General features: G+C 36.1%; 1 protein-coding gene across 7 annotated transcripts in view; it reads right to left on the reverse strand.

Moving 5' to 3' along the window:
* The window catches only part of PLCE1 (phospholipase C epsilon 1), a 163,230-nt gene that overhangs the window by 68,353 nt on the left and 71,034 nt on the right, over positions 1 to 23,843 (reverse strand). For 6 of the 7 annotated variants that reach the window (XM_052798490.1, XM_052798493.1, XM_052798492.1 and 3 more), the window contains exon 3: positions 23,067 to 23,355. In XM_052798490.1, the coding sequence (XP_052654450.1) occupies positions 23,067 to 23,355 (289 nt within the window). Of the gene's footprint in view, positions 1 to 12,958; positions 13,044 to 23,066; positions 23,356 to 23,843 lie in introns of those variants that run through there. The other variant, XM_052798495.1, reaches the window with a different exon arrangement.

Here is a 23,843-nt window from a genome sequence, read left to right on the forward strand (position 1 = left end):
ATGCTAAATAAATGTATATATAAATTACCAGATAAATTCCAGCACATAAGAAAGAAATGGTCAAAAGGGAAGATTTATGAGTTGGACTTTGGAAGAAAAGAGTGTTCTAGGAAAAGAACTGTACAATTCTCACTGCAAAATGAACAAGTTACAGCCTGAGTTAAAGCAGAACCCAAGTTTTAACCTCACCCACAAAAAACTGATACAAAGCATGTCCAAAATCAAAGCAGGAGTTTCTGTGCACTGACAGAAAAAATTAAAACGCATACAACTCAGTCTTAACTCTGCAATGGAGAAATATCCAGTCGTTAAACAGAGTGCAAGAATCTCAAATCAGGTTCCAATATTTGAGTATTTTGATCAAGATGGATCAAAATTAAATTTATTTTTTCCATTTACATAAAGTAGAAATTAAGTCATTTTTCAGTTTTAAGAATAACACAACTAACTCTGTTATAAATCAGTGAGAATAGGAGAAAAGCTAAACAAAAATGTAATTTGAGAATACATATATACCTATGGAAAACAAGGATGTTAAAAATAACATGTATATAATGTTAGGTACCCATATTAAAGCAGGGGCTCATGATCTCAATTTTTCATATTTTCTTTTTTTGTTAGGCACTTTTTAAATTTGAAAGACTATACAAACTGTAGTTGCAGTAAAATATAGCATTCATAATGTAAATAACTGCAAAACTGCAACAACACATTTTCAATGTTTCAGAGCCTCAGCCTTGAAGCATTCCTCTCTAGCCTGAGGGCACTGGTCTTCCAAATCAGCAATCCCTGCATTTAGCTAATGCTGGGATCTGCTGCAGTTTGCTCCTTGGCTGCACAACTTCTAACAATTACCACAAACACAAACCCAAATTGCATTTTTGGCTTCAAGAGCCTCAGAAATATATTTTGTAACAAACATCATCTTCTTTACTTCGGTCTCACCCTGAAGGCCACATTACATATGGCAAGAGACCCTTCAAAGGCAGGGAGGAAAGAGAAATGTCTGTTCCCGTCTTGCCCAGTTATGCAAATACTGCAGACAATAGGAATGCAAAAAGTCAAAGAATATTTCAATGAAAATTATTTCACTTTGAAAATGATCATTAAACATAGTCCTTTAAGGTAAAAATGATACGAATGTTCACTATGGCTTCAGTGTCATACCAAGTGAAGCAAAGCATGACAAAGTGAAGACCAGATGCCAATCTGAGAAATTAATTTTAAGTATAATTATGTCAACGAATAATATGAGAAATAAGTAAGATCTGATAAGCGTACAGTCTTTATGATTAATGATTCCTGCCCTTTGAATCTTCATATAACAGACAATCTGGTGCATGAAAGATGCTACCAGATTTTCCGCATAAACCAAACGAGGCAAATCTGCTGCATAAGGTATTTTGGTTATTATTCTTACTGATTATTGGAATAAAATTAATCCAAGTCACATCCAGTAAAAACAACAACACTTGATTAAACATTCCCAATTTAAGCCCTGAAGCTTAGCAGTGAAAGAATTTTAAAGGAACATAATACACTTCAAAAATCTTTGACCAGTTCAGAGGTTCCATCGTTCTGGCCTGCTTTCAGCACCTAAACAGAATCTGATCATAACACTGGTTTGTTTGAGATCTGTCCTCTACATAATTATTTCACAGAAAAAGGACAGAGAATAGAACCACTAGCAGCAAATACTGTTGATTGTGCACTAGTGTTCAAAATATCTTTGTGTGATCTGCTAAGGAATCTTGTTCACTTTTTTTATATTATGCTTTGAATAATACAAATTCAGCTTCTTATCTGCATAACTGTGGCGGAAACCGTTCAATCTACACCTTCGCCACTTAGCTTTGGTGAGGTTTCTGTTGCTCACTCTACTGCATGCTCTGATTGTTCCCTGATGATGAGAACATTTTGTGAATGGGAGAATTATTGTATCAGCTATCATTTAATTTGATATCCAAGATTTTTAGATTTCAAACAAAAATAAAATCCAGGAAAGATATCTGTATTTAAACAAAGCATACACAAAGAAATGCCTTAAGACACAACAGAGGAGGTAGCATGATGTATGAAGGCATCAGTCAAAAATCTGTATTGGAACATCACATAAGTATTGTGATAATATTTTTATATTATTCATGTCAGCAGTGTACAGCAGGAGGAACCAACCAAGAACAATATGGCCTTTCAAAGTGCTGTTATAGAAAGTACCAGAATTTAGAAAGATACTTAACAAAGAGTTAATAAAAATAGTGAATTCTATACTGCAATAAAGAAATGGTTATTACAGTGCAGTAATTCTACCTCCAAGTTCAAAATTCACTATGCAGAGGAAAATATGAAAAGCCTCTCTCGTACAAGAATAAATGAATGAACCAAGGACACATATGTTTAAAAAGATGCCAAAAATGGAGAAGAATGATGAACTGGAAATAAATTGATGGGTTTCACAACAGTGTGAAAGGCAAAGACAATACTCCTAAATCACAACCATTTAGCACTTGCACTTCATTATTAAAGAAATGGCATACAAGTATTTTAAGACATACTAAAAGAGTATTCACTGGAACTGGTCAAAAAGAGAGGGGAACATTTAGGATGTGAAAATGAATACATGATTAACTGACAATGACCATGTCAGTAACCTGGCTGCAGCCACAACGCCCACTGGGAATGCTATGCAGCAGATGCATGGCTCTTACGTGCCCTACAGTGCACTGTCACAGTGGTCAGCTACCTCTACCCCCACACATCCAGAGCTGTGCTGCCCCACGTTTGGTTTCTGCATTCAAAATATTATTTTGCCTGTGTCCTATTTAGAGTGCACAAAAACACAGAGGTAAAATCAGAGCCCACGTCCTTGCTGTAATCCTTACGTATAGTCCTACATAAACACAGGTTCAATCTCTTAAAGTGGGAATAAAAGAAATTAAGGCTAGCTATTGCAGTTGGACTAGATGACTGTTGTAGGTCCCTTCCAAGTAAACTATTTTGAACTTTTCTATTCTATATATTATTTACACTTTCTTCTTGTAGTTGGAGTTAAATTTTTATTCTATCTATCATTTACGTTTTTTTCTTGTAGTTGGAGTTAAATTTTTATTCTATCTATTATTTACATTTTTTCTTGTAGTTGGAGTTAAATGTGGACTATCTTCAAAGCTAGTATTAATACAGTCACATTTATGAACTACCATAAAAGCAATGTTGGACTATACAGGCATAGCCTCATCAAGTTAAGCATGTATGTTTTAAAGAACTATAATTGGAGACAGTATAAAAGGTACTTTGGCTTAAAAATGATTTTAAGAACGATAAATGTCGTCAACATTTATTGGTTGTGATGGAGAGACATAATGAAAACAATAAAAAAGGATATAAAGTGAAGACAAAGAACTAGAAACGGGTTTTACTCTTTCTCTGAGAAATATGGTTTCACGGGCGAAGTTGTACAAGTGCTCTCAGGTCAAGTTTGTTATTTAACAAATACTTTAAAGGAAAAATTTAAAAATAATCACAGTAATGTAACATGCTTCTTCCACATACATTCTGCAATATCAAAGAAACAAGCAGTTGGCGTTGCACACTAGCTGAAAGCTGTGGGAACCTCTAAGAGTGTCTGCCAATGCAGGCAGCTGAAGACACCTGGAGAGTCTCTCATGTATAAAACTACAATACACAACATGGAAAGGGATCAGTGCAGGAAAAGCACAGGCGGCTTTCCTAATACGTGTTTATTGTTTATTTTGGGGTGAATTAATGTATGTTCTTTTTTTCTTTCCCCAGACATAGTCTTTTCTCCAAGCTCATTGGTGAATATGTAGTATCTATTAAAACTAGATTACTGTAAATGTACAAAAAATGTCAAGTTAGTATTTTTCATGTAGGATTAAACTATAACCCAGGAACCCAGCCTGAGAAAAGGAAAGCCTGTAACTGCAGAGGAATAAGATCAAATTTTTGCCATAGCGTTGTTTCAGAAGGGAAGTAATTCAGCTGTTTTCTTGTGTAGACTACTTCCCTCTCTAACTTGGGAGAATTAAAACCAATCTCTCTGCCTAGAATAGTAGCAATCCTCTTAGTTACCCCATCTCACATTTTTTCCTAAGTTGCAATTTGAATGCAAGTTTCCAGTGTAGTACAATACCTATTTGGTAAAGACCAATTACCATAGCTAAATTTACAGAGTAAAGAAAAGGACTGCATAACTGGTTTATAAAATTAAATGAAAGAAGCTATTTCTCATTTTAGAATGCAATTTCCAAATTTTAAAAGGTAACTTTAAAAGGTATCTTCTAATGCAAACATCTAATTACACCAATTACCAGAAAACTTTTGAAAGGGTTATAACAGCAGGCATCCTTAACAAGCTCATTTCTCCCATGAGGAGGATGATGGGAAGCTAAAGGAAATTTATATACTATTTTTATAAAGGATTAACATGATTTTACAACTTCCCATCATAGTAAGTCATGTTTGTGATGTTATAGAAGTATTATATCATGCCAGTATTTCTTTTAAGAAAGTACTGCTACTAGCCAGCTATTCTTAGCAAGGTTTCTGGAATCACAGAGACTGTGCCAGAAGCCCAGTTTAAAGGATGCTGGGAGGCATTTTAAAAGGAAAAAGAGAAATGAAATTTAGCAAAACCCAGGTCAATATGATCAAAGTCCTTCCACTGACATACAGAACACATCAAATGCAAGGTCACTTAATTTCAGTGGCTATACCAATGACTGAAGGACCTAGCCATCTTGGGCTACCTCAGTGCTCCAGTGAGAGCCACGACTGCCATGCAGTACAGACATGGCCAGGTGAGCTACCAGGTATCCATGGAATTTAATGAGGGCAACCCAGAATTTAGTGTAAATGGTAAAATTATATATAAGAAGCAGTTTAGCTGGGATAACATGCAACTCACCGAGCTAGTTACTTGTGGGGTCAAAGGCAAAATTTGCATACATGTTTTAGCAACAGATTCTCATGTTCAACGTGTCCAACTATGACAGAAAGAGTATTCACCAAACCAAATACTTTTTTTGACAGTACAGCCAAGAAGTCTAGAAATGGAAACACAGCAAACATTAAGAAAATGTATTATTCTTTATGATTATATAACTGGTCAAAAGGATTCCCTTACGTGTGAAATTATTACATGTATTCTGTAGAAAACTAAAGCTCTTAGCATACATTTAAAATACTTTTCCAGTAAAAATAATTAGTATTCCAAACAACTACCTAAAAAAAAGAAATGCTTTGCCTAGTAAAAAATTAGTTTCTATAAAATTCTAGTATTTTACTTCGTAACACCATTAGGTTTGAACATCCACATGTCATATATAATGCAATGTCTTTCACTCTTTAAATCCTTCCATACATCTTTCTTGACGAGCTAGTAAAACAGCTTTCTCTGCTATATTCTCAGAAAAAAAGTCAGCAAACATGCACTGTTCATGTGCAAGTCAGTCTTCATAAATTCACATATGAAATTACTACACTCAAAAGAAAAATTCACCTGTATATGTAAGTCAGCAAATGCTAGAGCATCTTTTAACCTCCGTGAAATAGGGTGGTGTAACCTAAAATTAAGCTTATTAGAAATTCTTCAATCTTTTGCTACTCCTGTACAAAAAGGTAAACCTCACTAAGTGAAAAACACAGCTGTATGAACAAACTAGAACTTTTAAAAATGAACCAGAAAGCAAAGAACTTATTGACAGAATTAACATACGACTGTATATGAATTTATAAAATTTCCATTTAAGGAAATCTTCAAATTCATGTACATTATAGCAATCAACAAAATATGCGTTTCTCAGCTGCTCCAAATGAACTTAAGTACAGGCATTCACTTACATAAAGCACTAATAATGGAGAGCAGAAAATGAACGACCAACTAACTCTTTCAGATACTGCTTCTTTGATTACTTAACATTCAGATACAGTAAATTTAATTTCTTTGGTTAAATTATTTCTAGAGCTATACATCAGTATGTAAAAATTGATCTGCAAATTTCCTAGGAGAATCAGCAAAAACATATTTCAAACTGAATTACTTGTTGAACAGTAGAGTCTTACAGTAAATGGCATGGGCCTGGTCTTAAAGAACATGACAGATTTCCTGACAAACTACAGCAAATGTCTTAATCTCTCAATTTGTTATTTCTTCATTTTTTAAAATAATATTGATAACAGTTTCTTAATATGATCTAGCAGTTAGACACATCGCCATTTTTTTTACCACTTCTTAATAGCCTATTTGGCTTATGAAGTTTCCATTCCGTTTCTAATAGCTCTCTCAGTTCAGTTTGTTCCGATAGTAATGATTTAACCAGGCTAACAGACACAAAACAAATCAACTAGGAAGTTGCCTGCTGAAATTCACTGATGCCCTCAAAAGCTGTTCTAAAGCATGCGTCTATCTCAGTGGAAATGCTGGTATGCTTAATAAGACTACGAAGTCCAAGAAAGAATCCATAGTCCTGAGACAGCAAAAATACTACGTAGCTTAATGAAAAGCGCTCCACACAATAACAAGAACTGCTGAGAAGTCAAGGCTGAAAAGATTTTGTTTCTTTCCTTCAGATGTATTTAAATTACAGAGTGGAGGAGCCTGTGTGATTTAGCCTTAGAACTGAAATTCATTCAATGACTCAGGAGCTTAAGACAGAGAGGGGTTAGTGGAATACAACAGACTGCAGAGAACAGGGCAGGCACCTCCCTGGAAGCCGAAAGAAGTAAAACAATAGACTACACAAACTATTAAATCAACCCTAACTTCATAATAGAGATTTCAACATCTATAACTTGCCTCACTATCACTTACTACTTCTTACCTCAAGTATAAATGCTTTAAATACTTATTTATCCATGCAAGCTTTTTTACGGCCTCACTAGTGAACTGCTATAGTTCTGCTAGACTAAATCCTGCTATAATCAATTATTTTCTGTAATTGTTTTTGTTTACTTCATGTGATTTGGGAATTAGTGTAAGCTAAATTAACAAAGATATGGTTATACAAGATTGTGTTCAAGCAAACAGAGTACAGCTATATGTATTACATTTGTAACTAGTTATCTTGTAAAAATGAAAGGATTAATACACTCACTACATAAAAGCTCTTCTAAACAGTCACAAGACTTTTTAATGAATTGTCTTTGTCACTAGCTTTAGCAGATTGTACTAGAAAACGTGTTTGCAGTCCTTTTCTAACATGAAAACTTTCAAAATTAATGATTTTGCTATCCAAAACCAAACTCAAAATTAGTACCTTCTGAGATCCTCAGATTTTAAGATATCTCCCTTAATCTGAAGACTTCAAATGCAATTAATTCTTTCTCTGAAAGTACATAGTAAAAATTCACAGTTCTCTTTCTTTCCCTTCCTTGTGGTGCCACTGCTACCTGTACTGTGGTTAAGGTTTAAAATGGAATTAGGGCCAACTTTGTCAACAATATCGTTCACATAGTAAGAAAACAAAACAACTAGGAAAATAAAATACATCAGCCTTGCTTTGAGCCGAGTTGGACTAAATGACCGGCACAGTCCCTCGTAACCCAAATGATTCCAGGATTGTTAGATGGCAGTTTAGCATTTTACCTTACAAACCATTAAGTATCACTTTAATAGTGAAGCAAAAAGTAGTCACGTTAGTGTACACACTTTATATCTATTGGAAATAGTTAGTATTCTAGACACAAGAAATGCAGATCCTGTGTATGGAATGGAGTTCTGCTTTCCTAAAGGCAACGGCTCTGAAAAAATAAGAAGGGACACTAAACCCAAATGTTTTCTATGAGTTTTTAAGAGGGAGAGGTGGCAAAACCAGATCGTCCCGCATAAATCACCGATGACACCAATAATGCAATGTGTTTAAAGACACAGACAAACTACAGAGCGTGCAGAAGAGAGCTATAAAATTATTCCAGGCTTGAATATTGAGACCTGGAGGAAGAGATTTAGATCAGAAATGCATAACTTCAGTTCAATAAAGTGAGAATTGAGACGTGACTCGACTGCAGTAGATACATAAGCAACTCCAACAGCGGAAATACGTCAGTTTTTAAAGACTTTAATCCAGCAGAAAAAAGGCATAACAAGAACAAGCAGTTGGTCCTTGATGACAGACAAACTCAAACTAGAAATAAGTCACCCCCCTTTGACTGTGAGTGTCACTGACCACTGGAAAAAGCTGTGCACAGGGATGATAGTTCTAAGGCATGCTCTGAGGGCTGTACATTATCACTGCTGCCTTTCATCTACTGAGCTTAAAACAGAGACAACTGGGTTTAAGTAAATGACATCTTAAAAGGATGTCAGACTATAGCTAGTGGTCTCCATTGACATTAGGGTTTGCAATTCTATGAGCTCTTACTTTCCCAAACAACATGCTTTTATAACCCTCCCGTCTTAAAATTTGATGTGCCATCATCCATGCAGTCACTAAACTTTTTTTTTTTGCCTCTCAAGCTTTCCCTTTCCTGTAACAACTTTCTGAAATTAGTCCCTCTGTATTCAGTCACATGCATCTCTTTCCTCACCACCCTTGCTGCTTTTGTCCTGCTGCTTATGCCAGCCAACACCACCTGTGTCCATTTTCTTCAAGTGACATTTAAAAGAAGTCCTTCAATTTGACTGGATCCCTCCTCTGTCAAATCCCCCTCCTATAAAAATACCTATGGTGAGGTGTTTGCTGTTCAGATCCAGTTTTTGTCCCACTCCTAGAAGACATAAAGGACAACTGCTTACTTCCTCCTTACAGTAATTATTATCTATCTGAAAGTTATCACGTACCTCCTGAACTTTTCTCTATAGAAAGTGCTCAAAGCTGGACAGTCAGCAATGATCAGACTGAGAGCGCTACTGCACAGCTTTTACATACAACTTATTTATTCTTGCCTCCCAGTAAAACAGCAAACATATTAGCACAACACGGCATACTTAACCAACAGACAGCTTGTGATGCACTGTAACCAACAAGTGCTTTTTTGCAGGCTGTTTCTCACCAGTCCTCCCACACTGACATAAAAAGTGATATAATTTTCTGCCCAGTAGAATCAGAAAACTGTTACTTTCATGACTCCATCAATTTTGTTATTGTAGCTATTACTAAGAAATAAAATATTACACTACTAACCTTATTCTACCATCAAACAAGTGGCTGTAACTTCCATTCATTGTGGTGGCCAAAAGTAATGGAACAAATGCAATTTTGTTTCCCTTTTTAAAAAATGTAGTGCGTTTCCAAACTATGCAAATATTGAGGGTTTGTTTTGTTTCTGACACCCAACCTGCTTGCAGTTCTTTAACTTTCAATCATATGAGAAAGAGATCAAATATGCAGGAATGTAGTCCGCAAGAATTTGCTGTAAGTCAAATAAAATGTAAATGTAAAACTACCATATTAATGCTTTTTACATGGCTTATGGAAAACATGAAGAAAGCAATTATGTTTTTTAAAAGATGCAACATTTTATACATAAAAAGGTTTTTTATAAGAACATATTTTTGCAAAAGTGAGCATGTTAAACACCAAATCTCTGCACAAAACTTGGGATAAAATTATTTCATATTTGTGTGACTAAAATGTTTATGAATTTATATTGATTTTATCCAAATGTTTTGGCTAATCATTTGATAGGTTTTGCAAAAATTATATTCTCAAAATAAAAAGTATCAACTTCCATTCTGAAGCAGATCTGTCTTTGTTCTTTTTAAATCATATAATTCCACATAGAAAAAACAAGACTATTTTCTCCTCCTGATGTTCAAAAGAAGGTTGGGGGGGGGGGAATCAGCTGTTTCTTTTCCACAAAAAAAATCCAGTATTTTTTGGTTTTGGTAGCAAATAGAAATTCTAGTTACAGGCACAGTTCTAGCTGTATCTCTGCATACAGGAATTTTAAATATATTTTAGCTTTTCCCTGTTGTCTTTTTTAAAACAATTCACTCTATATATGGTTATAGAAAATTCCTGAAGCTATTTCCTCCCGAACACTAAGCTTGTATGCAACGTCCTACCACCATCTTCAAGACAATCAGTACCTGAAGCTAGCACCTCTTTCTCTTTGGTGTTCCAAACACATGCTTGAATGGTGTGTTGACAGCTTTCAGGAGGTTTTACATTCACAAATCCTTTAGCTATAAGGTAGACAAGAACTATGTGATTTAAATTGATCCCTTCTACTTCATGGCAGTTACAGAACAGCGTATTATGAAGATCTGAAACCTAGAAGAAAATTCTACTTTTAAGGTTCATTTTCTCACTTAAATTGAAGACACTATTAAACAAATAATAGCAAAACTATTTCATGGTGCTTTAATGTATGACACCACAAGTAAGTTCATAAAATATTAATTACATTTTCTCAGTCAAGAAAATGCCTACACTGACACAAAACCAGAACTAATTACTATGATGTAACTCTTCTCAGCAAATATGGGAAAAGCGTTCTTTTCTGACCACACTAACCATTTTTTAATCTTTTAATGTTCAAGTTAGTTACTGTACTGGTTTCTTAGCTTGAATTATTAATGTGATAATGGTTTATTGTGGTTTTTGTTAACACTATTTTTGCTTAATTTATTCACCGATAAAAATGACGTTTTAAAGAACTCTAAAAAGATCTATCAAGTCTTTAACCTTAAATTCTATCATGACCTTGTGCAGCTCAGGATGGTTGGGTACATGAAAATAAACTTGGACGTTTGGCACATTATGCCCTTCTGAGATTTGCAGAAGTCTCAATATGGTGCCAGTGGCTGCAGTTCTATAGCTGGAGGTAGTAAGAAATGGTAGTATTACCTAGAAATATTCTACAAAACAAAGTGTGTAGAAAAAAACCCCATGTAGTTTAATGGCTTTAGGTACAGCTATTTTCAGGATCAGGTCCCAAAGACTAACAATGTTTCCAATTTTAATTCTTCTGATTTCCTGTCTGAAACTTTTCGAAACTCAGAAGAGCAATTTATTTGAAAAAAAATCTTATAAGAATTTTTAGAAAAGGTCATACATATTTATGATATTTCAGTAACTACTGCACTTTCATAAGGAAATATCCATGTTAAAGAAATCTTTGTTCCATTTCTCTGCAGAGCTTAGCAATTTAATTCTGAACAAGCAAATACAGGTGAACAACTTCAGATCAAATCATCTGCAAATCTAACAGTAACATATAAAAAGGCATTAAAAACTATAGTCTTTCCAGATTAAGATTTCTTTTTTCCTCCCAAAGAAAAATGCTCTCAGAAGACACTACTTCTGCCTGTGGCAATACGGTTAAGTCAAAAGGTATGTATCTGCGCTTTACTCCAAAATATCAGAGGAAAGAGAAATTGAAAAGGTGATTGGGGGCAAGGGGGTAGACCTAAAGCAACAGCTTCAGATCTATCCCATTTCTAGAAGATCTGAACACTTTATAAAGAAAGCTGAAAATGTGCATGAAATCTATTGTACCAAGTCCATGGGAAATGAAGGATAAAAATATTTAATTGCTGTACAATTGTGCAAGGCCCATAAAATTAATCACAAGAAGCAATTAAAGGTACTTTTAGCATGAAATAGTATTTCTAGTTCTTGTATTGTTGTTTTGGTATTTTGTAGGCAAAATATTTTCAATTTGTGCTATAACAGCTATTTCCAAAGCGAATACTTAAACATTAGAAAACTATGTCAATATGAAGGCCCTTAAATAAAAACTAAACAAATTATGCACTAACAAAGATTCTCATATCTGCTTATTTTCTAGAAAATTCTTGCATTGTTCTACCTCAAATCAAAGCTAAAACCACCACAAATCAGCCTGTTAAAGGCAGGGTCTGAGTTTATAATTTTAACATTTCTGAAATTAACTAAAATAATTTTCCCTCCATTTCTTGTAATCCTACTAGGTATCTCAGATTAATTATCACTCACTGAATAAAGGGATCAAAACCACTATTATTTTGCAATTAATACAGATACACTTGATATCAGGGCTTTTTTTTTCTGTGCTGTCTCAATCACTGAGGTGAAAGTAAAGATGTTGACAACCAATAAAAATCTTTCTATTGCAATGGGATACTATCTCTTTGAATGGTGAATGTTTGTGATAGCCTTTAGCTAACAGCCAGATTAGGGAGATGGGAGGGTTAGCACATAAAAGACATTCCTTTCACAGAGTAAAATATTATGAACATTCATTTAAGTTACATATGCCAGTTTAAAAAAAATGTAAGTATAGGTGTTTCTTTATGACCAATTAGTAGCGAAACATTGCTTTTACATCTTGCTATGCACTCATGTCATTCAGAAAGTGAAAAAAATCAACTGCCTTCAGCATCCACAAAACACAAATTGGTTACAAGTTATGAACTTGTATACTGAAGATCCAAGAACAAAAGCTTGCTAAAGAAAAAAGCAGCAGTGGATTTACATGCAAAAATATGCTACTAACTTGTAACATTTAAGTAATTTATAAACTTTACAGAAAAAAATAATTACCGGGTTCTATTACTTTCAAAAACTTTTATTATATCTGACATTCATATTTTGTCTAGCATTTTTTGTAACAGTCACTTATTTTTGTAGAATAAGAAACAAAGGAATGTACCACAACATAATTTGATATCAAAATAGTTGCAATGTCAACTGATGCAAAGTATACCTAAATTACTTATATTTACATTACATTCCATTTCAAACAAGTTGAAATACAAAATACGCACTTAAGACTGAGAGACGACTTTATATTTCATATTGTTTATATTAAATCCTTACTTCATTTTCCACCTAGCAACAGTTTTGTGTCCCTAAAGCATTGTTATTAAATGCAGACATTATAGATCCAACATTAGATTAGAAACCCCTCACCCGATCTACTTCTAACTCTGGAATTAAAACTATCACTTTGTTTTCACTACCTACATATAACCAGAATCATGTACTAGGGGCCACAGAAGTACAAATCTTACCAGCAAATGTGTCTTCCATTGAATCTTAGATTCCTCCTAAAACGCCAGAAGAGCAGGTACTTCCAATACCACAAAAAGTCTGCACGCTGCACTTGTCCAAACTAACAGTCAGGCAACAGCTGCTCAGTTTAAAGCTACAAACTGTGGCAAAATGCATAACTGACATGCCTTGTGTAAGCCATGAAGAAGACATGCATTTGGCTGGCTCACTGAAAGGTCAGGTTACCTATCTCTCCAGATAAAAGTTGAAACACTGGGATTCGAATGGAAGGAAGTTTAGAAATTAAGGACGAGCATACATCCTGCTAAGACTAAAAGCATTTGATTTTGACAGCAGAGTTATAAACAAGAGCGATTTAAATTCTGCTGGATTTTTGTCTTTAAACATATTAAGAAATAAGTTAGCCTACACCCAAGCTTTCGTACAAGTTATATTTATATCAGTGTTGTTTAAACAGGCCAAAAATAATAAACGGAGTTAGTTTTGTTTTAGGAAACTTCAGCTGAAGCATTACAAAAACCGCGACATGGGTTCCTTTATTAGCAAATGCCCTACCTTTACAGCTATTATGCACTCTGCACTGGAGTCTCTAATAAAAGGCAGTAGCATTAGCTTTAACGGGACAAAGGGCTATGACTTAGGCAACAATCCAAAAAAGTTTCCTTGAGAGGCAAAGAAGAAGAAAACCTCCATGAGGCTCCCAGAAGTGTGATTAACCGTGAAGAAATTACAAATAGAGGGACTTAAAAAGACAGCATAGCCTTTCAGACTGCATCTATGTTCATAAACTGAGTAGACACGAAAACTCTGCCTTGATCCCATCAGCCGTTAATATCAGTCTCTGGCATTTTAATCACTTCTTTTCTTCATTCTAACCTTAGCCTTGTCTACACACAGTTTACATCACTTTTACAAGCAGCAGGACTACATCAGTGAACAGTTGGTTATGAAATTTGCTAGAGTACGCAAGACTGAAAAACAATACACTGCCACAAGAAACCTTTCTCCATTTCCCCCGGAAGTCTGAGCGAGCAATCCATGCAGAACTGGAATGCGAGCAGTACACTCAGAGTCACTTTGTTTATAAGGTGAATACACGTCTTGTCTGAAAAACCTCTACTGGAGGAACAATTGTGGAACTCGGCCAATGCACCATGATTTTTCATTGACAATATGAGCATATTCTTTCTTAACTGGAAGAATGACAATTTATTGTTGTGTCCAACTTCCAGCTGAAAACCAGTACGCTTAGATTTCTGAAGAATTCATGTTAAATATGATAATATAAGGACCCCCATGGGGATACAGTATAGAATTTTAAAATTAATTTGATTTATAAATATCAATTTTATTAATGCTATCTGCCTACAAACCCCAAATAAACCATCAGATTAAACATTTCTCATCATTATAGGGTCAATACTAAAGATTTTTCCACTAGTTATAAAAGCAAATCTCTGAAAAGCTAAGGGAAAAAATCAGAATGTTCTTGATTCTACAAAGGAAACTGTATAGTGTATCTTAGAATTTAACAAAAAAAAAAAAATTGTGTCTGGATATAAATAAAACAGCGTTATCCTACAAAAGTTGATTTTTCTTCTAATTTGTTTCCTAGAAACAAAACTTCAAGGGAATCTTTAGAGATGACTCTTGAAGTCATCTTGGGGCTTGAGGTCCTTGGGGTTTTTTGCTTATGATTGACATGCTAACATAAACATACCAAAAAAGTTCCATTCTACACTAAGAGTTCCCATGGACACTACTTTTACAAGGCCCATTCAAACAAATGTTCAGACCTTTAAAATAATAAACAATAATAAGCAGTTCAGGGATTAACTATCTGCACTTAGAATCCCATCTCATTTTTTCTGAAGACTAATTACTCTTCACAAAAAAAATAAGTAGTTTGATTTTAAAACTAACATCACTTTGCACAAACTTCTGCTCTCTCAGCCTTCATCCACAGACATTAGTATATTCTTCATTCCTTCCCTCACAACAAAGCCCTAAGAGCACAGTCAGACTCATTCTATGAATTTAAACTCTTTTTTCTGCTGGTGGAAACAACAGCTACAGACTACCAACAAAAATACTGCTGTACGCAGAGACTCAGCTATACAAGTTAAAGGATCATCAGTATACCAAACGGTCACATAATATTATTGGAACTAAAATCTATACAAACCCATCCGAAACTCAGTTCTGTTTCTTAACTGCTTAGCTCTATACACTGGTTAGAAGTGTATAGTTACACTGGTTAGTGTGTATAGTTAAAGAAGTGAAAAGAATCCTGATATAAAATGTTTACAGTCTGCTCCATCCTCAGACACCTCTTTTTACTTCCCTTTTGTTTTTCTTAGATTACAAAACTACAGAAATTATCCTTGGGGGGGGGGGGGGGGGGGAGACAGGGAAGGAAGGCTGCAAGTTTTTTTCCAACAATGATTCTGGATACAGGTATCAAATACAAAGCACAAACATTTTCATATACTCTTTCACATTCCTTCTTTAAGACTGAAAAAAGACCCAGAACTTTTTTTCACTTTCTGCATAAAAATGTCAACACCACATGAACTGTGACAATGACTGAGTCTTCAAATATGATTCCAGTGAAAGTCCTGGCCCGTTCACAACTATGAACAAACTTCTGTAACAATCAATTTCTAAGAAACAGAACAGGCTGAGAAGCAGGATTTCCTTTCTATGGGAAGAAATCTGGTTTCAATCCAAATCCCATTGAAAGACATTCTCAAAACTTCTTACTAACCACAAATTCTGAGTTACATACAGAGGTGCTAAAACAGCGCAGCTGAAATGTCTTCAGTGTTCATACATGAAAATTATGTTCTCTGTAGTAACAAAGATGAGACTGTCACTGACCAGCTGTGGGAACTCCAGGCATCTGTGGTTCCCGGGAGTCTACTCTTAGACTGTCCCTGTGCTACCGGGACCAGAGTCGCAGCTCCTCCGTCGGGAGCCTGACAGCTCTGTGAGCCATGAGAGCAGGGCTTGCAGGCTCCCTGCTCCAGACCCAAGAGACGAGTCTCCTACAGAGCAGGCCCTACATGAGTTTTCAAAGACTCTCAGTCCCAGATCCACGTGACCGGGAATTCTGGCTTTGGAGATCTGGTATGTTTGAAAGCCTTCTCTGGAACTAACACCACTGGCAGCTGATCTGCCTGCAAGACCATCCTAGCCTTGGGGACTCGGAGCATTTCGGGTCCTTAGCTAGCCAACAAAACCTTAGAGCAGTATTTCCTGGAGTTGGACTACTTGTGACTGTAAGGTTCATTGCTCAGGTCATTAAATAACTCCTGAAGGACTGAACACAAAGAACTTGGAATGTGCTTAGTGACAGGGAGACATAAAACCAGGAGGCTATCCCAGCATTAGGGACTCTCTGTTTGCAGGATCCCTATTTCCGGGGCAGATATTACATAAAATCCCTAACTACAGAGCATATAAAGGTTTTGAGAAGTCTTCCTTTTAAATCATGAAGGACACTCCCCATTAAAGTAATGGGCTCCTCTTTAAACAGACTGTGCCAGCGTGTGCTGAACTTTATCTCCACAAATTACAAACATTTTGAAAGAAAAGTAGTGGAATGTTGTCTGGTCCAGAAGAGGTCCTCCAAACACAAATCTGACAGCCCTTGAGATCTTTTCAAGACTGGCCGACACAGACTGCTTTTAATAAACAAATTCACTTCCACTTTTGAAGCTTTTGAAGAATTGTCTTGAAAATCATTCCAAGTGCAGTAATAATCACTCTAGAGTTGACAACTGTCTAAATTGTGTCCACAGGTTCACGTCTGTACTGAAACTTAACTTGTAGCATAGCTGAAGAATGGTTTTACTTGGTGGAAGATACACATCTACTTCACATGAACCTTGCTATCATGTCACATGTCGTTGGCAAAAGACTGGATATACTGCAACACAATCTGTACGTGGGCTGCCCCTTAGAGCAATTCAGAAATCATGAAGTGTGGAATTCAGTAGTCCACTCACTCTATGTCCCCTGTGCATCAGCTTTCTACTGCTTTCAGACTGAACTTAAGTTATTGGTCTGAGCTGTAACTTTCTAAATGGCTTGTGACTGTCTTACCAGAGAAACTTCATTCTCCCTCATACTGGTGTACTAGTGATCAACACAGGTGCACAAACTAGATTTTTTTTTTTATTGGTAAAAGAAAAGGAAGCATTTTGAGCACTTTTGCTGAGAGCCTCCAGCACTGGCATCTATTGCCAGTCTGAATAGTAAAGGTCCATATACCCTGTTCCATGTGCTACTGTGAGGGCTTCAGTGACTAGATGAGAGGGTAGAAGAGCTTTGTGCTCTGCTGGCTGTTTCAACTGTTTTGGACAAGATATGACAGTAAGTCATTATGCTCTAGACAAAAAATAGAGACACTTTCTGTGTATTTTCACAATTTCAGAAAAAAGTAAGTAAAAAGCTTGTGTGAGTGAAGCACTTTGGTGCAATTCCAAGTACCATTGAGTTAAAAAAAAACAAAAAAAAGCCACTAAAAATGCAGTTCCCACAAAGCCGAAAGGCATGAGGAGAAGCAACCAGGCTGCATACCTGCTGCCCAGCCACATGCCCATTAAGTGATATTCTACAGTTCACAGTCATACGTTTAATGACATGGCTACATTGAGCCTATAAATGAACTCCATAAAAAACACTAAAGATTAACTAACTTGTTTATGATAATTATTTTTACAAGTAGAATAAACCCCCTACCTTTCAGGTTCAGCTGGAAACTTTTTCTCAAGAGAGCTATCACCCTCACTGAAAAAATTGCATAGGTAGATTACTCAATTTTTCCTTTCAGTACAGTCACACATTTGTTAGTTTCTACTTCCTCCACCATGTCATGTTTCTGTGACAGCACAAGAAAAGAACTTCCAAAAGAACATGGTCAGTAGAAATATTCCCCAAATCTGAAAAAAAAGGTTTGACCATGCTGTTTCCTAATTTGGAACTGAAAGAACTATACTTTTTAAAAAAAAAAAAAAAGTTTTTAAAGCCAGTAAACCGAAGCCTACAATTTTATGTTTACTTGCAAGATAACTCATTTAAACTAAATCTTGTTTCATATACATTAATAAAGACCTTTTTCTTTAAATCATTTGTCACTGGTGATTTTAGAGTAAGATGCATATACAACCCAAGGTTAGGAGTAGGACTCCCAAATGTTTTGCAAATTAAAACTAGAATTACCCACATAATCCATATTTTTCAATCAATCAAATAAAAATAGAATCCTCTTACACTCAAGAATATATTTGCATAATGCCTGCACAAATTATATGTTTACATAAAATACATGACAATGTATGCAGGCATTAAAAACTGAAGTATTAATCACAGCATGTTTTAAACACAATTGTATTTTGCCTATATTACAGGTAAACATTTTGATGAAGGCCTATTAACTCATTGAACTGAAATGTATAATACATATACAAATATCTAAGGCAATTTAGAGATCTCTAACTCAGGATGTGATTTGACAAAATGAAGCACTCGGTGGCAATACCAGGCCAAGGTGACTTTGCCCCTTATTGTTCCCCTCTTTTACAGGATTTTCTGAAGTGAAATCAGTTTCTAGGAACAAGAACCCAGAAAGGAGAGAGAGGTGATTAAAGCTGATGCTGGCATTGCCACTTACCATCAGTTCAGAGCCTCAGATGTGTGAACTTTTACTCTAATACGCAAGAGTATTTGTCATTGTCTAACACTGTAAGTAGTAACATGCAATACAGCAAAAGTCTTCAATAGCACCTTTAGTAGCGCATCTTTACGAGGTAAAGATCTATTGAACTGGATCCACCGCAAAAATGTTTTACTATAATTACTTCATAATTATTCACCACTTCTTCCAGTTTTTATTTACAATGTTTTTAGGTATTACAACATTTATAGGACACAAAGGAAGTTTGAGTTCAAATTTCTGAGTGGCAGAACAGTAGATAGTTCAACAATTCTTTTATTTATGCTTATATAACATTGCGAATTACTTTTGAAGACATTTTAAAATAAATTTATATAACCTTTTGTTTTCATCATGCATTCTAGTTCCAGCTATGTCAGTGCTATTGGTGTTCACATTTTCATTTGCTAGTGATTCCTTTTACTTATTTCAAGTAATCAATATAATTGCTGCCTTTGGGCATGCCTACTTCTGTATAGTGAAGTATGGTGCAATGATACTCAAACTACCACCATCTCAGCTAGTGCCATCACCAGAAAGGGTCATATTTTGAAGGATTATTAACTGGGACTGCCTATATTGCTTTCAAACCACCTACTATAGGAGATTTCGCTGCATCATGAAAATACTCCAGTTAGGGTCTGAATGAGTCAGCAACAGGTTGAGTGTCTCTACACTGCACTATCCCGCATAAACCAGACATCTGTAATTTCTTTCTATCTGAAAGAAACGAACATCTCATCAGTGCTCTCCTGCACTTCCATCGGGACCTTTATGCTTGGACCTTTGATTGTACTGTGACGTCTTCCTACACTGCAAATCCTTTTTCAAGTACAATTTTAAAGGAAGAACTGTTAGACATGTTCTAATACAAAAGTTAAAAAATAAATAAATTAAATACAAAGACCTGAGAACCTATACTTAAGATTTTATGGAAGCAAGCCAACACTTGAAAATCACAGCTTGTGAAACACAGTAACGAGAAACATTTGCTATTCTTGATCAAAAAAGTAAAAATAGAATCAGAGAAGGGGTCTTCCCTCCATTCTTCAGCAGGCTGACCAACATGAAGAAACCCAACCTAAAAAGACATAATGCTAATTTCCTGCTGCTGATACTAATTCAGGGCAGTGCACAGCACTGAAATTACTACATGGGCACTCAAAACCTCTGACTGTCAAAGCAAATATTTATTTTCATCTCCCTGGTCTGTCTGCAACACATGACACTCTTAACTTAGATATACTGCTGTCTTGTCTGCGAAAGGTTGGTAGGGCCCTGATGAAATGCACAACAGTTTGAACTGTTTCTGGAGGGCTACAAACCACAAGTGCTGATGGAAATATCACCTTCACTATTGTAACAGTTTGGGCTGAGTCAGAGTTAATTTGCTTCATAGTAGCTGGTATGGGGCTATGTTTTGGATTTGTGCTGAAAACAGTGTTGGTAACACAGGGATAATTTAGTTACTGCTGAGCAGTGCTTACACAGAACCATGGCCTTTTCTGCTTCTCACCCCACCCCACCAGTGAGTAGGCTGGGGGGGCACAAGAAGTTGGGAGGGAACACAGCTGGGACAGCTGACCCCAACTGACCAGAGGGATATCCCAGACCATATCACATCATGCTCAGCAATAAAAGCTGGGATAAAGAGGAGGAAGGGTGTACATTCGGAGTGATGGTTGTTTGTCTTCCCAAGCAACTGTTATGCGTGATGAAGCCCTGCTTTCCTGGAAGGGGCTAAACATCTGCCTGCCTATGGGAAGCAGTGAATGAATTATTTATTTTGCTTTGGTTGTGCACATGGCTTTTGCTTTACTTATTAAACTGTCTTCATCTCAACCCATGAATTTTCTCATTTTTACCCTTCTGATTCTCTTCCCCATCCCACTGGGGGCGAGTAAGTGAGCAGCAGCGTGGTGCTTAGCTGCCTACCAGGGTTAAACCACAACAACTATTAAACCACACCAGGATCAATATATTCCCTTTTCAACACCTCCAAACAACTACTAAGTGAAGTGTTCCGATGACATGCTGTATCCTGTGATAAACACTCCATTGCGTTTTACAACAGAGTTGTTATCAGTGTCAATTAAAAGTTCTCAGGTTTAGAAGAGTTTAGCTTACCGTTGAAGTTAAATCCAGCAGTAAGGGAGGATGTCAGACAGATCAAAATAACCTTTTTATCAATCTGCAGGGACAGGACAACTTTCCTTCTTAAAAGGTACACACCCATAAATGATAACTGCAGCTCTGAATTTAAAATACTGTTGGCTTCCTTGCTAATGCTAATGTCTCAGTTAATAACATCACCAAATAATACTCTGTAAATGTTTTTAGAGAGGACTCTGTTACTGATACCTTTCTCATTTCTCAGATATATTAAATCACCGTGATATAGCTGAACATGAACCTTCCACATTCAGAAAACTTCAGTATCCTAAAGCTGCAGCACATCTCTTCCTCAACAGAGACCACTACAGTAAATCATACCTAGGCCACTACAGTAAATTAAATCTCTACTATCTACACAGGTTGTCTGTGGAATTGCAAATCAAGTTCAAGATCTTGGCCTTTTCTTTAAGGTCGCACATCCTTGGGCTCAGAATACAACAACAGAAGCATACACCACGTAATACAGGCACCACAGAGATCCCCAAACTAGTGCAAAGTGTGCTGGTACGCAGAGCATACATGTTCAGTCACTAGCTCAGGCTCTATAAAAAGATACAGCCATTATTAGCATGTCAGTGAGCCTGAGCTAATTACTGCTGCTGCTTCCAGGTTCAGAACTCAGTCGGAGCCTGCAGCTCTACGATGACAGTCACCAGCTGGGCTTTTCGGGCACTGCAGCAACATGCCCCATGGGAGGCTGACATTTGTACTCAGGGGACAGAGCATCCTTAGAGTCTCAATCAGGTCTGGGGCATCAAAACCCTGTGCTCTCTTCTCCCACTCTGTAGGAGGAGGGTCCACCACACCGCACCACCAAGTACATGACTCAGTTCTTTTAACCTTGCTTTCCAGAGCTGTCGCAGGAATGTACGTGTTTATCTTTCTAAAGCACTCATCTCCCCAGAACAAATAAAATCTAAACAAAATAGAAAGGAAAAACCCTACCAAAATAGGACACTGTACTGTACATATCTCTGTCTCTCACAGATGATAAGAGTATGTGAAGCTTAGTAATGTTGCTCAGCGTACTACTGAAATTCACTCAGATGCTGCAGTGGCCATCTGTACCTGTTGTTCTCATGCCGTTTTAGTGCCTCCCTCTGCCATTTGATTCACCTAGAGAGAGACTAATTAAAACTAGAAAGGACCACTTTAGGATAAAAATAAGACAACCTGATCTGAGCACAAACTATATAACTATTTACCTGTAAAATTGAGGTCAGTATCTGTACTAGTTAAGGAACTGCACTGAGAATTCTGTACTGATTTTGTCATATTCCTGGGCAAGCTGTATTATCCACATGCTTCAATTCTACAATTGTACAACTGAAATACTACATCCTTTTGTTACAGTATATCAGATGATGATAAATCCCCAAATGCTTGAGTACCTTAGGAAATATTCTAGGCGTTAATTAAAAATGAATTTAAAATGCAGTTACTATTCTGTACAAAACCCTGTTTTAATGCAATGAATTTGTACCAAGAATGTCTTTGTCCTGTTTAACTTCCAAAACTGACCAAACTAAATCACATAATGGTATTCTTATTGCAGAGGAAGATGATCAGCATGGAAAGTTAGTATGTAACATCCATTCTCCAATAGGCATTTTCCACAAAGGCAATACCCACGTTATTTGAAATGATCCAATACGAGAAAGATGACAGATCCGGGAGAAGACCAACAATAAATCAGTAACAAATTGTACGTACTTACCACACAGTGCTATGCTGACAGCTAGTTGGTTATTATTGTTGTCATTATACAAGTATGTACTCCTTTCTCAAGTCCTGAACCAAGTCAGCCTATCAGCAGGAACACTTGGTAAATGAGAAATACTACACAAAGGAACACCCTAACAACAGTGGCTTAGGCATTAACTTGGACGCAGACAAGAACGTTTCTAAAAAGAAAAAAACAAAACAAACAAAAAAACCCACCTGAAAAGCTGTCTGTTTTGTAATAAAAATCTCTTCAGTTTTGCATGCATTTTTACTTTATTAAACTAACATAGCTAATCATTGTGACACATAATGATTGCAAAGGAAAATCTTTGAAAACATGAAAATCTTTTTTATCTGTTAACTTCATATATGAGTATATAAACTACAAAATATTATCTAGTATTATATATTTTGCAATACACCCTATATTCTGCAATATACCCTATACTTGAAGTGGACAGGGTTTAAAAAAATTAAATCTTCATTACCTTTAAGCATTGTTCTTCCAGTTGAGCCTCCGAAGATATTTAAAAGACCACTTCTTGCTCCTAATGATGTAGTTGCTTCTAGTAAAGCACCAGTTATATAGTTAGAGAGTGCAGTCCTCTGTGAAGTGGCACGATATTGACAGTAAGCACCTGTTACACATGGTTTTACACAAAAACCATCACCTTTGCATATACAGTCTGTATCAAAAGTTGGGAGCTTTCTCAGAAGGTGAGGAAAATATTCAAAAATATCTTCTGCTGCTGCTTCTTCTCTCACTGTATTGAAGATCTGTGGAGAATGCAAAAGCATGAACTGTTAGTTCCTTTGCTTAAGATAATAAACTGAACATCAAAAAATTCCAAACTAGCATGACTTCTTGTAAAGTTCAACAGCCTCTGCAAAAAGGCACTAAATTAAAATACTGCATTTATGCATTAAACCTGAAATATCTATGAATCCAAAATTGATTTGTGAAGATTTTGAGTTGGGTTTCCAAACAGGCTATTTAAATAAGATGGCATTCTGGCTTTCAACCTATGGTTAAAAACATTCTAATGAAAACCAGTGTTAAGGATCACCATTAGACAAAAAAATGCCACATCAATACATCTGGTCAATATTTAAAACAAAGAATATACACAAAACTATTTATAAGACTATTGAATGTACTGTACTTTCAGTAAAATCTTACAGATATCAGTAGGAGAAAAACAGGTCTACTCAGGGTTTGCACTTTTTCTTGCTGAGCAGGGCGGGTTTTTGCAAACAGAAATGGT

Source organism: Harpia harpyja, chromosome 10, assembly GCF_026419915.1.
Source record: "Harpia harpyja isolate bHarHar1 chromosome 10, bHarHar1 primary haplotype, whole genome shotgun sequence".
Taxonomy (NCBI): Eukaryota; Metazoa; Chordata; class Aves; order Accipitriformes; family Accipitridae; genus Harpia; species Harpia harpyja.